This window comes from Helicoverpa zea, chromosome 5 (assembly GCF_022581195.2).
Source record: "Helicoverpa zea isolate HzStark_Cry1AcR chromosome 5, ilHelZeax1.1, whole genome shotgun sequence".
Taxonomy (NCBI): Eukaryota; Metazoa; Arthropoda; class Insecta; order Lepidoptera; family Noctuidae; genus Helicoverpa; species Helicoverpa zea.
The window spans coordinates 5721136-5736730 of record NC_061456.1 but is presented as its reverse complement, the minus strand read 5'-3'; the positions used below and the strand labels follow the sequence as shown (position 1 = coordinate 5736730).

Genomic DNA, 15595 nt, shown 5'->3' with positions numbered 1-15595 from the left:
GTTGACCCAAATACATGTCTACAATTAAAAACAACAATATAAATCTACTATTATATTTCACTAATGAAGTTAATTATCCTTATTTACAAATCAGTAAATTATTGTCATCTTAATGTGCATTAATAAACTAGTGGTGCATACAACAGTAGCTATTGGTGTTCGTATACACACATTGGTCGAGACTGTTCGTGCGTCAATCGGTTTTTAACAAATAACCATACGATAACGTCGTAACCTCTGTTATCGCCGTATCCCGGAACGTCTGCGGACCACGAGCGCTGGGATACGTTAGGTAATAACGACTCATACTGTTCGGTGCATTTACTACTCTCTATATAAACCTCCGACCAGCTTCATACATGTCATTTCACATTACACTTTGATGGCGACAATTAGCAACATCGCACTGTAAACTGCCGCTCGACCGCTCATATTTCACGAAGCTTGGACATTATTGATAACATAGGCAGTGACGTTTACACGTGCGCTGCGGTTAAATGACATTTGGTTTGAAAGTTTGAAACATAACATTTTTGTGAAGGATAGTGTACGGTCGGCAAAATGTATAACAAGACGAGTGCGACGTTGATGCTGCAGACGATAATGGTGTTGATGGATAAACAAAATTCCACCGGCGTCACCAACTTCCCCGGCACTTTTACTGGTTCGTTTTATTGTTTACTTAGTTTTGTTGCTTACTAGTTGTATACGAAAACACTAAACCTTGTATTTTGGGCTCAAAAATACCCTGCGTATAGTGTAGAACTGGGAAACATGCTTTGCGCACATTATAGAAGGCCTCATGTCGAGTGAAATGCTGTAACTGGAATCATTTGGTTCTGTAATTTCTTTAAAGCAAATCTAATATACGTGGCGAATATTTTTGCAGTAATTTTGAATGGTAAAAAAACATTCTTCTTTCTCCTGGATCCATATGTGTACGTGAAACTCGTATTCCATATAAATAGACGCGATAGTGAGGTTCGAAAAATAAATTATCGTATCCGGCGTAAAAGAATATATCATGTGTGCGCAAATTTAAAAGTATTCAATTACGCTGATAAGTTCCAATAACTGTTTTTATTGTTTCTATCTTTTGTATTTTTAGTTGTATCGTGTGGCTTTATTTCTGTATTGCTCAATTTTAATAAAGTTTGATTCTAAAAACTAAATGATTTGTTTATCTTAAAGATGATGCGGAATTGGAGCGTTGCTACGGCGCTTACGGGTGCTTCTCGAAGGCGTACCCATGGACGGAAAACCGGCCTGATAACTATTTTCCAGTACCACCAGAAGCTATGGCTGTCCGGTGAGTGAGCCTTCTTTAAAACTTAGATTTTATCGTACAGTCAAAATATCTGCGTTAAAATAACAACTCCGAAATACACCTATTTATTAGCCTTTGTATCAAGTTATTTGAGCTGCAAGTAAGCTTCCAATAATGCTAGCAACAGTTCTTCACCCAAGTCTCGGTCATCACAGCCTAAAATTTTCACAAGTTGGGGGATTTGCCCATACTCACCACCCTAGACATGCGTGCTCATCTCCATGGAGATTCTGTTGCCATCTCCAGGCAAGGCATTCAATATCTCATTTGTATTTCCACCGGTTGGTCGCCAAAGCCTCATCCGTTTTCACAGGGTGCACCACCGGTAGGTGAGGTTGGCAATTAGGGCAGTTGGTTGGTCTCATCTCAAGTCAACCCAAGTCCCTTTTAGCTGAAATATATTGTTACTATGAGTTACTATTGGTATTGGTCGGGTAGTCGGGTTGAGGAGGTCAGTTAGGCAGCCGCACACACCGGTAGTCAGCTGCATCGGATAGACTACAAAGCTGATCCCATCATGGTTGGATAAAGGCTGCACTGTACACAGCCTTTTTAAATAACGATTAATCGTTTGGGAATAACCAAATGATACAAATAATTAGGTACGTGCTAAAATTGCTCCAGTCAATCAGTCAGTAACAATATTTTGGGGCGAGTACGAAGTACTTTAAAGCAATCTCTATGCCTATTAGAAGTTTGAATGACAATATATTTTTGAGACTTTTTACGACTTTACTCAAAAAGGTACTTTTTGATCTGGTTATGCGAATTAGTATTTTGCTCAATACAAGGGTGAAACCGCGAGGATGGGTAGTTATATTCTTGTAAATCATTAGGCAGCTCTCTGACCGAATACTTGGTTATGTAATTAAAGTTATGTACACAGGAACGTGAAGCAATTTCTAGATCTCTCCGGAAAGAGGGTTAATTATCATAATGTCAGATTACCAGTACAAACACCAGTAAATGTTTACCGTTTAAATGTCACCCGCACAAGTCCAGGAACTCGTATCTTCGTTGATTAACTTTCCTAACGATGTTACTAAAAGGAAATAGGTACTGTCATAGGTATTCTCAAAAACAAAAAATATTTCTGTAGATTACTAGCTGTTCCCCGCGGTCCCACCCGCACCCTGATACAACTACATTACTTACCACACCCGGATACCTAGAAGTGGCTTATGAAGGACGTAGAGACTCTAGAAGACTATGCCAAAATTTATTTAAATTGGTTCAGTGTTAATTGGACAGGCAGTTACTTTCGCATTTATAGTAAGGATTCCCGCATTGCAGTATTTTGTACCTATCTCTTAACTGCGTGAACCGGCAAGTTTTCAAGAAATTAATAGGTACCTATAGTATAGATTCTACAAGCTTAATCATTCCTGTCGTTAATGAGATGCGCAGAGAACCTTATCATTGCAATTAAGCAAAGGTCAGATTGTAGGTGTGGTTTTCCAATGATGCGAAGAAATTATGTCATTTAACTCTTCAGATAACAGATGTTTATCCTCAACAAGTATTCATCGATAAACGCAAAATCCAAAAACCTCAATAGTCGTATTCTGCGTATACAAGATCCGCTTCGTGTTTACTATCTTGTTAATATGTACAAGTCTGAGCACGATAAGGCCGGGGGCTCGTCCGTGACATCAATCAATCACGGACCGAGACAAAACAAATGTTTACGTCCCATAATTGCATAGTGACGTGTTTATCAACTATTTTAAACAATGTGTTTGTTTTTTGTTGCACTTTTAATTGAGTGCATCGGTTATTCGAGGTCTGTTGAACTTTGAACGTTGTTGACATGTACGTTAATTGATAAACTGATAATGTTGCGACGATTCTCACATAAATTACTGACTTGTTATTTGTAGGCTTGCCTGATCAATTTTGGTGTTTTATTTTTAGGTATCCCGCGTTCACGAGGAGGAATCGAAAGATACCAGTGTTGTTTGAAGCGGATAATAAAGAGAAAATAGCAAATGCTAATCTGGATCCTAGAGGACCTTTTTATTTTATATCTCATGGATTCTTGGAAGGGGGTCATAAACTTTGGGTAAGTAAATCTTGTAGATACAGCTTAGTTTAGCCTTAAACCATACTTGATAATGACATAGGCATAGCATTCAAATAATTACCAAAACATCTTAGTGTATTCTTAAAAAAAATCTTATCGTATTTTTACACTTAAATGATTTAGTGCAGAGGTTAATTACTCAATATCACGAAATTAAAAAACAAAAAATCATCGCTTTAAATTAGGAATTAAAAGTAAACTATAATTATAAAATGCTTAATACAGTAAATCCTCTTTTAGATACAAAACATGGCGGATGCTCTTCTAAATCTTCAAGGGAATGAGGCAGCGACCGTGATAGTCGTGGACTGGCGGGGTGGATCACAACCTCCTTACGGACAAGCTGTGGCTAATATCAGGCTCATTGGCGTCATGACTGCACATCTGATACATAATATTTATGTGAGTAGTATGGGCGTTAGCTGAAAGACGACCACTGCTGTACAAAGACCTACCCCAAGATTGTCCACTTTCCGCGGTTTTCAGCGACACGGGTATACAGTAACCTAGTCAATAAGCCCGAGTCGATGATAAGGGCGTTTTTTTTGTGTTCCAATATGTTCTTCATAGAGATGTGTAGAGCAAACAAAGGCTTCGAAATTGTTCGTAGCAGTTACCGTTTCCTTAGAACAAAAGGGTTCCAGAAAGAATATAAGGAAATTGGATTCTAGATCCAAATTCCGATGTTCTTTTCCGCTCCTTTTTCCCAATTTGCATCATCCCTTTAGCAAGAAAAGTCATTTGCTGATTTGCCATCAGAATGAATACATAGAAAAGCCGAAGAGATAGTGCAGGTCACGAGCCGAGCGGTTCAAGGAATTATCGATAATCAACATTGAATTGTTATTAATCGATTCTAAAAACTGACTGCAATTAATAGGTTCTTCGAATGCTTTTTAATCATCGGTTGGATAAACTTTGCACTTCTAATTAGCTAAAGATATTATCTGGCAATACTTAGGTACTTGTGTATTATTTATTGCAGGAGGTGTTAGGATTACAACATATAGACAACTTCCACTTTATTGGTCACTCTTTGGGAGCACATTTAGGCGGGTACTGCGGGCATGCTTTACAAAAGGTAAGACATCGTCCATAGAAGAATAAACTTTATTGAAATGTTTTTTTATCATAAATTACTTATTGATTTTCATTTCATCATTGAATTTGATATTTAAGACATTTTCATTGAGATGCGTCTCTTATGTAAATAGGTACTTATGTAAATTATCCTTTTTCCAGAGGTTTTATTTGAAATTAGGAAGAATAACCGGGTTAGACCCTGCAGCTCCTTACTTCACCAAAACTGTAACTCTAGTGCGTCTCGACCGATCCGATGCTAAGTATGTGGACATCATACACAGTAACGCAATGCCACTTTACTTCTCTGGTAAGTAAACAATTACATTATATACTAGCTGATCCGGCGAACTTCGTACCGCCTTTTCCTTATTTGCTCACCGTTTAGACCTACCCTGGACTACGACAAACATTTTAAAACCAAAATCAGTTCAATCGGCCCAGCCGTTCTCGAGTTTTAATCAGACTAACGAACAACAATTCATTTTTATTTATATAGATTGTCACTTTTACCTTCAATTATAATTATATTTTAAATCATAATGAAATGTAGACCATCTACTTTTCCTCTTATGATTTCCAAGCTAGATTATATTCCGACTTACTATTCAAAACTTGCAACTTTATTACGTTATACAATTTTACATACAAACTTTTGTGGGCTGACCAAAGCCAGTCTAATCGTAGTCAAAAAGTTGCGAGAAATACAAACCTCTGAGCTTACCTATGGCTAAAAATAACATAGATGTACTGACAAGATCCAGTATCAAAAACGATTGTTTTTTTTTTTTTTAATTTTAAATACTTACATACTGATTTTGTTTTACAGGTTTCGGTATTACCGAGCCGATAGGCCACGTGGACTTCTACCCCAACGGTGGGTCGACACAACCAGGTTGCAAGCAAACCAGCTCCCCTAACGGTGGTTCCAATGATCTGTCGTACCAACAAGTTGTGAAGTACGTCGGTTGTAACCACGAGAGGAGTTATGAGTACTTCATAGAGAGCGTGGCACCATCTTGTCCTTTTATGGCGGTGCAATGCGAGTCGTATGATGTGAGTTGATATATATATTTTTTTTTAAATTTATTAATTTACATAGGTACAATTTGTACGTGTTTTATTTTAATTATATTTTCATAATACACGAAATTATAAAAAAAATATTTTAAAAAAGCATAAAAATATAATCGCTGTCATTGGGAATCGTCCCTGAAAGGCGGGCAGCATTGCCACGCTCAATGGCATTGCATATGTTTTGGCCGAATTATAGGCTACCTCTTTAGTCACATGTGGACTAAAGTAAGACTGCTGATTATTCCGTAGTCTGTAGGCAATTGAACACCAAAAACATTTCAAATTAATCATATAAATTTTTTATTAGTTTTCCGTATAATTCGTGAGAAACTATATTGCGTCTCATTCTTAAGTGTTATCTCAGCATTAATTATGATTAATTAAAACAAATAAGTTATGTCATTTTGTTTGACGTCACAACGTAATAAATTATCATTATTTATTTTTTATGGCGATAAAATATTGGTTCATCATTAACTCGATTTTTTATATACTTAACTTTTAAGTGCTTTCCATAATTTTATATTTTCATTTTTTTTCCAGGCTTTCCTTGCTGGCAATTGCACAAGTTGTGATAAGCACCATTACTGCATACCAATGGGCTATCATTCGTACAACATCTACAAACGGTTACAAATGGGCGGACTAGTCGACACCAACTCTAATATCGCTCTATATGCTCTCACTGGCAATAATAAGCCTTACTGCAGTAAGTATTATTTTACCTAGGCATACAAATATAAAAATATATAAGGATGTTTGTTTAACTGAGATGCCAGTCAGATTTTTAAATACGACAAGGGCCTTATGCGCCGTTGGGTCATCATCATCCTCCGAGCCTTTTTCCCAAACTATGTTGGGGTCGGCTTCCAGTCTAACCGGATGTAGCTGAGTACTAGTGCTTTACAAGGAGCGACTGCCCTGCCTGACCTCCTCAACCCAGTTACCCAGGCAACCCAATACCCCTTGGTTAGACTGGTGTCAGACTTACTGGCTTCTGACTACCCGTAACGACTGCCAAGGATGTTCTATGACAGTAGATATTTTTATAGCCAACGGTGTTTTACTCTCAAATGTGTATCTGAAATGATTTTAGCTGCAGCTCTTATGATACACCTAAAGCCTAAATACTTTTATTTAATATTTATTTCTGACTGACCTTTAACTATTTTCTTAAATTGCAGGAGTCCACTACGAAGTGGTGATGAAAGTAGCGAACACAACAGCGAGCATTACTCACGGCCCCGAGTCAGGAAAGCTGTCTATTACATTAGTTGATAGAAACAACAATAAGAGCGACCACATGTTCTTGGATGAAGAACAGTAAGTTTTAATTTTAAATTATACAGTTCTCAAAACGTAATGGCGGTCTGCAATTAAATTTAGAGCATAAATACCTACGCAAGTCACAATAGGCATGATGACAAATTTTTAAATTCCTTTGTATGATGTAGGTATACGTCTATTTTATATGAAAAATTATTAATTTTAAGAAAATGCGAAGATTTTTTATCAAATAATTGCATTTTTCTCTGTCCACTTTGAATCCGGCGCGAAAACGCTTGTCAGTGTCATGTCGTCACTTGTGACGTCACGACTGAAATTACAAGACGCAAGTAAACAACGCTCGTGCAATAATTAAGTTTTTTGTGTTATTAAATATGAATTCGAAAGTGCATAGGTGTTGTGGGGTCCCCCAGTGTAAGAACACATCCAAAACAACTCCTGATAAGTTATTTGTGTACGTTCCTCACAATAAAAAAATACGAAACAAGTGGCTTAAACTTGCAAGGCGAGATTCAAAAGCAATATTGCCCAGGGTAAAACTTTATTTTTGTGAAGATCACTTTGATGTAAGTTATTACATAGTTCTCTAGATTCTAACATAGAAGTTTTTTTAATTAAACTAATACACTTACATGGAAGTTTTTTTTAATTAAACTAGTATACTTACATGGAAGTTTTAACATTTCTAAATTCAGCTGAACAAAAATCTTTATTTGATGCCAAAAACTCTCCCAGCATTATGATATCAATTCTAGGCAAATTAGCGCTGTTTGCCTTGATAAATCCGGGCTCCATAACTCGTGTTATAAACAATTAATTAATTAAAAACAAAGATCGCAGTGGAAGTTCACAATAACGAAATGTGACATTCGCGCGCTTTCGTGCGAGTTGTTTTGAGAGATGACGTCACGAGCTCTGATTGGTGTTCAAGATATCATGGCGGATTGCCTTATTTCGTAATTTTATTTTATAAAAATACATATTAATCACATTATTAATAAAGAAAACAATGCACGTTTTATATTCCAAGCTTCAAGTTTAATTTAATAAATATATTATTTTAATGATTTTTGATTACTGTGATCATGCCTATTGTGTCAAATCATTCGGATGTATTTCTGACTATATTGTTAAAAATCTACCCAGACATTTTGCCAGAAAATAAAACGTAGGTTAGGGCTCCCGACTTTTTGTAGGGCGTGCTTACTAGGATTTTCTGAGCGACTTTTTTAAGACATGATCTATATTTATTCTCCAAAAAATCGGTCACCGATTTATCGAACGTAGGCGGGCAGCCTAAACTTAAGCTATAGCAAATATTAGGCTTGTTCATTTGTTTTCAAAAAGAAGTATTAAATGTTTTTTTTTGCGATAAATTGGGAAATACCTATCGGATTGATGACGAGTAAAAAATGCGTAGTACGTTTTATATCGAGTGCGTTTCGGTTCAATTGATGTTTTCAAGATAATGTTTGATAACACAAGGATGTTTATAATAATTATGAAACAATGTAGTTAGGTATCATTATGTATAACTAATGAAAACAATTGTGGTAGTAGGTCAATTTTTTTTGTTACTTTTGTAACAATTGCGAAGACTAGACGCACTTTTAGTTTAATCTATATTTAGTACATAAAAAAATATTTTCAGCAATGGCCTTGATCTTTGAAAATGATAAACATAAATCAGGATGTACTGCTAAGTCAATATATGGAAATACCTACAACTTTCAGATGCTTTAGATTTTTAACACAGATAAGAAAATAAAAAAGCTTGTATATCGGTCTTGCCATTCTGCACCGCATAAAAATCATGCACTAACATAAAATTCAAAAAAGTTTGATTGAAAGCCTCAATTCTTTTATTTGTAAGGTCCACTTAAAAAACCAACTGATTGACGTCTTTGAATTACAGAAAGTTCTACAAGCCCGGCACGATTGAGACCAAAATGGTAGCAGTTAAAGACACGGGCCATCCTCCTATATTTGTGATCGTCGAGTGGAAATACGAAACGAATCTATTCAATCCTATGACTTGGAGGCTGTTGAAGAGTCCCAGTATATACGTCGAGTATATGAAGTTGTCGTCCATTGAATATAATACTGAGTAAGTATGACTTTTTACATTAGCTCACTTATATAAAAAGCATCAAACTATATAAGCTTATTGTTTATCGGGATGCGGGAAGTACGGGTCGGGGGACAAGCCTGCAGGGCAATGACGCATTGTAAGAACTTTAGTCTATTTAATAACCCACTAATGGGGTTTTCGAGAGGGCATACATTTTTGTCAGGCTAATAGAGATGTTTGAGTAAAAGTTAGAAAGTAAATAAAAATTCTAGAAGTGTGCTACTATTTCCATTACATTTGATGAGAAGCCCTTACTCCTCGCCTTACATACATTATGCCATATATCGTCCGAGCCTTTTTCCCAAACTATGTTGGGGTCGGCTTCCAGTCTAACCGGATTCAGCTGAGTACCAGTGCTTTACAAGAAGCGACTGCCTATCTGACCTCCTCAACCCAGTTACCCGGGCAATCCGATACCCCTTGGTTAGACTGGTGTCAGACTTACTGGCTTCTGACTACCCGTAACGACTGCCAAGGATGTTCAATGACAGCCGTACATTATGCCATATATTTATGTAAATTTTTTATTTTTATTTTCAGTATCACGGTATGCCCGAAACGAAACAAGCCGGTCGTCGCTAACCTGCCTACGATTATGAAGCCAAAATATTGTAAATTTACAAAATAAGTTAGTTGGTACCTAATGATGATGGTCTTGACAAAGAAAGAGATTCAATTGGACAATGAACTTATTTATGACAATGCAAAACGTTTACAAAAAGTATTTTAATAGTATTTTAAATATTTACTTAATCTGTTAATTCTATTAATATATAGTGTAGAAAGTTGTATGGATGTATGAATGTTTGTCACTCTTTCATGTAAAAACAACTGAAAGGATTTGGTGGATGAAATATAGTTTATATCAGAATAGCATAGAGGCTTTATATCCGCGTGTGGAAAGTTCTTTTCTCGGAACGCAGCTGAAATCGCATGCGGATGCCAGTCTAACACAAATATAACAATAACTTTAAAAGTGTTAACGTAATATTCTTAGGTACTAGGTATGTATAGAATAGGTAGAGGTATTTTCTAATGTTAATGTAAATAAATGTTATACGCAATTATTATAGTTTTTTTTTTGTACTTTGTGTGAACTAACCTTAGTCCTAATTTGAATCGTACATGCAACCATCAAACCTGCTGCTTGGACTAGTTAGTTTAAGTCACATATGTACAAATGGATACAAAAGTCCCTTTCCTTTAAGTTTATTAACACTCAGTAAGTCTCTAAAATTGTTTTGAGGCTGCGACAATATAGGACTAAAATTAATAATATTAACATTTCTTTAAATTGTTCCAGAATTTCGTCCCAATAAGACCATTATATTTCGGTTTCTAAGAACCACTTCCCACATTCAGATAAAATCCAGTAATTTTAAATTAATGTAAGCAAATATTTTAATAAACATACAAAAATTACCTAAAAATAAAAACTAAACCAGTAATATAGTAAGAAAAGATAAGATAAAACATTCTTTTGTTTGTAAGTAACCTAAAGGCTCCGAAACTACTGAATCGAAATGTAAAAGTCCTTTACTGTTGGAAGGCTACTCTCTTCCCGAATAATAAAGGCTATGTTTTATCCCGGTACGGGCAGTATTTCCCACGGGACGTGGCGGGTTGCTCTGAATTGAATAATTTTTATGAACAAAAATGTTGGTACAGTTTGAAAACGAATTTTACAATATGTTACTTCAGCTTCATGTAGGGTTCTATTTAGTGACCAATTACTAAATAGTTTCATATTAGTCGATTAAACTTGCTTGCGAGGCACTACACTAGTCGTAATCTATTTGACATTTCGCGCTGACATAACGTGACATTACGTTACGGATGTTGATGCTGTTGTGTTATTGAATTCTTAATCATAATTCGACTCAATACGTAACACATAATATTTCGTTATATCATCACAGTCCGCCATCATAACCATATTGTAACTGCAGTTAGTGCTATCAGTTAGTCAGTATGGGTGATACGAGAAAGAAGAAAAAGTTTTACTTTCGCAAACGAAGAAACAAATATTTCTTGGAACCCGGCTTCAGAGGCTTCTTTTGCACGTGTAACTTTAGAGAAAAAGACTGTGTGAAAGAAGTGTATAACCTTTTGAACGAGTATGCTGGGAAGCTGTATCCGGACCTGGGACTGGAACAGCCGTCTGCAGTGCCCGAGTCCGCCGCGCCCGAGGACAGGTCAGACAGCGAGTCAGAGGATGAGACGGACATCGGTGACATGCTGAAGCGCGAAGTGGATTCCTTGAAGAAAGATTCTCAGAAGTCGCTGAGGCACAAAAGATTCCAAGTTGTGGAAACAGGTGCATCCAACTGCATTTTTGTCAAAACAAATCTTCCTAGTCCAGAAGAGCTGACCACGGCCATAATTAAAGATTTGGTGACAACTAGGCTTTCAAAGACTCGCCATGTGTTACGCTTGTTACCAATCATGGCTACCTGTAAGGCCAACCTACCAGACATCATGGAGTGTGCGGGCAAACTCTTTGATAAGTATTTCCTGAAGGAGTCTTCATCATTTGCTATCATCTTCAACAAACGCTTCAACAGTAGCGTCTGCCGGGAGCTGATCATAAAGGAGCTGGCCGAGATGGTTGTCCTGAAGAATGCCAACAACAAAGCGGATTTAAAAAATCCTGGGCTTTGTATAATAGTGGAAATTATAAAGGGTATATGCTTACTAAGCATCGTGGACAATTATTTTACTTATAAAAAATATAATTTGAATGAGCTGTCTAAAGACGACACATCAAATGATTCCGAGGGTACTCAAGCTAAGAAGTTTAAGAGTAGTGTGACCACACCAACTGAAGAAAAGAAAGACTCTGGAGTCATCAACTTAGAAGTAACTTAGATAATTCAAATGCTATTGTTATACTTGAAACTCAGGTTATCAATAAGCTGACCATTAATGTTAAGTCTTTACTTATATTTCTACTCTACTTAATGTATTTGTAGTCCAATTTCTAGGTACTACCTAGATCTTCGATACCAACTCTTATACCAAAATTTGTCTTATACCTAAATTACTCAAATTTTTCATAAATTATTATAAACCCTTATTAAATATACATGTGAACTGATGTTTGGTTTCTTTAAACAGTGTCCACCTCATTACAATGCTGTTTTTATTGATGGTTACGTAAAATAATGACTCGAGGTCGTGGTTATATAAGTGGGCGTAATAACGAGCTGTTAAGTAATTTTATGATACCTACATAGTACCTACTGTCGTTACATAATCAACAAGCGACAGGCTGGCGGGCTGGCGGGCTGGCCGGCCGGGAGGCGTTGACATGTGCGCGCGCCGGCAACACGTGTTACAAAACTTCCTGTTTGAACTAGATGCAATCTAAAATTGACCTAAATTATTTTAGCTTTTATTTTGCAAATACTTATTTACGTTGTCCCATAAATCAGTAATATTTTTAATATGATCGTAAATCACCATCTATCCCGACTAGATTCCTGCTCCTTAATTTAATGTAAGTGAACGACAACAGATGTCTCTTATTGATAAAAGCTTTCTTTTCAACTTAACGAGTAATATACTTTCAAATAAGAGTTATTAACTATCTTTAATGAAATGAATGGTTTATCGATAGCATTTAAACATAATAGTATAATAGGAACCTACAGCTAGAGTCAACACAAAGTTTTGAGTACTTATAAATAAAATTGAAACTACTAGATGTCGCTACTAGTGAAATTAGGAACGATAGCACCCAATACCACTCGTCACTATATAGTCGTCACCCTATAGTTCTAAATCTGAAACACTAAAGAAATGCTTAGTTAGTGCGTAGTTATTATCGTCGTACAAATCTACCTTTAGGGTTTAGGTAAGTACATAGTGCTAGTACATAAAGGAGTACTGTAAGGGAGTATATAGAGAAAACATAAGGGGTAATACATGGTGGTCTAGGCCTTGCCGTGGCCGTATGTGCCCAACACTGTAGGTACTGCTTTATATGCTCCCACTATAAATTTCAGAAAAGCAAATTGCACTGATGAATCGCATCGACTTTATATCTTTTTTTTTTTCCGACGTCAAAAATCATCAAATGACCCCTCCCGCTGTGGGTTAGCAGTGGTGAGGGAGTGTCAGACTCTTACTGACTAAAAACCGTCGTGTTCCGTCATAGGCCTTTTATGTACCAGGGCCGTGGTATCTCTTTCGAACAACCCGCAGCATCGACTTTATATCTCAGGTGCTGATCTCAACTATAAATCGTAAATTAGTTTTTGCATCGAATAGCGACTAATCGCAGCAACTAAACACAAAGCATCCAGTAAATGCATCGATTTTGTTTTTCTTTAACCTGCCCACTTATGCATAATTAACTGGACTAAGTAGACAAAAAATCCTCATCAATTTCCGATGGAAAAGTGAAAAAATAAGTACCTATGTCGTTTTAGGATAGCCGTTTATTCAAATAGTTAGCCCTGTGACAAAAGTCTAGCAAACACTAGGCATCATACGAAAGTATATCATACTTGTCTAAGGAACACGATAAAGAACTAGGTACTACCTACTAGACTAAAGATTCAGAGCGATGACACGGCCGATAAAATAAAACAATGCATAAAATTCTCCCACTTACACTGTTCCTTCACGTCTTTCTAGGGCGAGCGATATTTTTCCCGTGTGAGTTGCAAGTGCGCTAGTGTAATGGGCTATTTTGCACTATTACCTAACTAATCCCAACAATTTATTTGCGTTACGTGACTTATTCGAAATCGATGTTCCTTGCACTTTATAATGGAATGGAACTTTCCTCTTCCATACGGGAAATACTTGGGAAACTTTTGCTTAGGTATGTAAGTTACGGTAAAAATGTATAATGCAGAGTTCTTATTTGTTATCTTCTAGGAAGGTGTGTATGTTGTCTTGACAGTGATTTTGTTGCTCCAAGCCATGTTATTAAAGTCCATTAGCTTTCGTTCCTTTGAAACTCTGTAATCGATTAAACCAAATTATAATTAGATGCGTCGAAGGTACCTAATTATCTAGCTTAACTTGTAGGTACATAATTAGTGTTTAATCAGCAGTAATTAGGTAACACGGTAGGTACATAGGTACTCCTATTTTTATAGACCCTGAGTATAGCTTAGCCAGACACTCAGCTGAGCCCTAATTTAGTATAACAATAAATAAGAAAGCTTGATAATTTAAGTATATGCTTACATCGGTATATTTAATGGAGGAAGGCTAGTACATACTAATTAGGTTCTCCCTATTTCATTTAAACTTTTTTTACCTGTTTCGTCCGCACTTCAGCAGTTTAAAAGCAGTTTTCTCTTTCTGTTGAAGTGCAATGACAGAGTTAGGTGCCTACCCTCCGTCAATAATTGTTTGTTAGAGTAGCCAATTAAAAGTTTGCAAGGGCTGCCGCAATTGGAATTGAGCCAAATACTTCTGTAATAAATTGCTGTCCGTGATAAGAATACGCTAACAACATAATTTGTTCTTTCATAGTGTGCGGGCATGAAAAACTTTAGGTTGTGGAAGGTAATGAATTCCTGATGTAGACCCGCTGTAAAAACACCCGTAATGGATTGATGCCGTCCTAACTTTCTATTTACTTAGCGGGAATGCCGCGCTTATTTAAAGTATGAATTCCATGAATAAAAATGTTTGTATGAGTTGACCATTTGCCATTGGTAATGTCAATTGTAGGAGATATAAATACTAACTTAATGTTATTATCTCAGAAGACTTAAGTACCTACTACTGGCTATTACCGTAGGCATCATTTAATGAAACAGAATAAACGTAAATTACATATTGTTTTATTTAGATTTCCTACTTTAGATTTTCTGAAACTAGCGGCAATGATCCTATTTTAATTTCACCAAACTTTGTAGGTACTTGTGCTATAAAAGAGTGAGTAAAGTTGACTTTCACAAAAATATTCAAGTTATAGCTCCCTGAAACATAATGGCAATCCGAGTGCATCCAGTCAGTAGGTGCTCACGCTCAGCTCAAGCCCGTGACATACCTACTGCTTGGTCGTGTCGAAGATATCCCTACTAACATTCGAGATGAGTCTAATTCGCATCATGCGGCAGTGGACATCAGCTAATGACATCCCCTGACGGTCGTTAAGGCCGGCTCCTCGTTTTATTTTTTCCCTCGAGTGACTAAGTCAGCAAGTTTCCTTTTTCAACGGTTTCGTTTTCAGGAACTACTGAAAATTTCTGTACTGTAATTTGAAGAATTTTGCAAGGTATATTAATTTAAAATTGACGGCTAGATACTGCATAATTTTTACTTACGTAGCAGAATAAAATAGAACTGGATATAAAAAATAACAATATCATTTATTGATTAAAAATACGATTGTCTTAGTCTACGCCTACATCCCTATTACCAGGATACATTAATTACAAAAGATGCACTGTTTAATAATGCAGTGCCATTTCTATTCATAAAGAACTCGTGTGTTCTTTACCTGGCCATACCAAACAAATAAATCGGTAAGCTCTTACTGTCGACAACCTTAGAGGTAAGGAGTTCGGTCGCTTCCTAAATGTTAGAGACTTAATCTTGCAGCCGCCAGATCCCACTTCCCTCCACAAGGATTGCATTTCAC

At 36.5% G+C, this 15595-nt stretch overlaps 2 protein-coding genes across 3 annotated transcripts; both read left to right on the top strand.

Annotated features, from left to right (window-relative positions):
* The first annotated feature begins 93 nt into the window (after nucleotides 1–93).
* Nucleotides 94–10052, top strand: LOC124630469 (pancreatic triacylglycerol lipase). Of its 2 annotated transcripts, XM_047164390.1 has the most exons (11): nucleotides 94–664; nucleotides 1192–1309; nucleotides 3242–3389; nucleotides 3651–3812; nucleotides 4396–4491; nucleotides 4653–4800; nucleotides 5320–5546; nucleotides 6111–6276; nucleotides 6752–6890; nucleotides 8770–8961; nucleotides 9526–10052. In XM_047164390.1, exons 1-11 carry the CDS (start codon nucleotides 562–564, stop codon nucleotides 9611–9613), a joined length of 1587 nt encoding a protein of 528 aa, XP_047020346.1. In that variant the 5' UTR covers nucleotides 94–561; the 3' UTR covers nucleotides 9614–10052. The 2 variants fall into 2 exon arrangements, with proteins under 2 accessions (XP_047020346.1, XP_047020347.1); XM_047164391.1 differs by lacking the exons at nucleotides 94–664; nucleotides 1192–1309 and adding an exon at nucleotides 3074–3139.
* Nucleotides 10053–10792: 740 nt separating this feature from the next.
* Nucleotides 10793–12082, top strand: LOC124630699 (THUMP domain-containing protein 1 homolog). Its single transcript, XM_047164662.1, has one exon. The coding sequence runs from the start codon at nucleotides 10957–10959 to the stop codon at nucleotides 11851–11853; it is 897 nt and encodes a 298-aa protein (XP_047020618.1). The 5' UTR covers nucleotides 10793–10956; the 3' UTR covers nucleotides 11854–12082.
* Nucleotides 12083–15595: the final 3513 nt, after the last annotated feature.

Bases quoted from the DNA above. Each gene is read 5' to 3' on its own strand.
- LOC124630469 (XM_047164390.1), top strand. From the start codon at position 562: ATGTATAACAAGACGAGTGCGACGTTGATGCTGCAGACGATAATGGTG. The intron at 4,492-4,652 runs GTAAGACATCGT...TCCTTTTTCCAG, and splicing joins GCGGGCATGCTTTACAAAAG to AGGTTTTATTTGAAATTAGG. The intron at 6,277-6,751 runs GTAAGTATTATT...CTTAAATTGCAG, and splicing joins CAATAATAAGCCTTACTGCA to GAGTCCACTACGAAGTGGTG.
- LOC124630699 (XM_047164662.1), top strand. From the start codon at position 10,957: ATGGGTGATACGAGAAAGAAGAAAAAGTTTTACTTTCGCAAACGAAGA.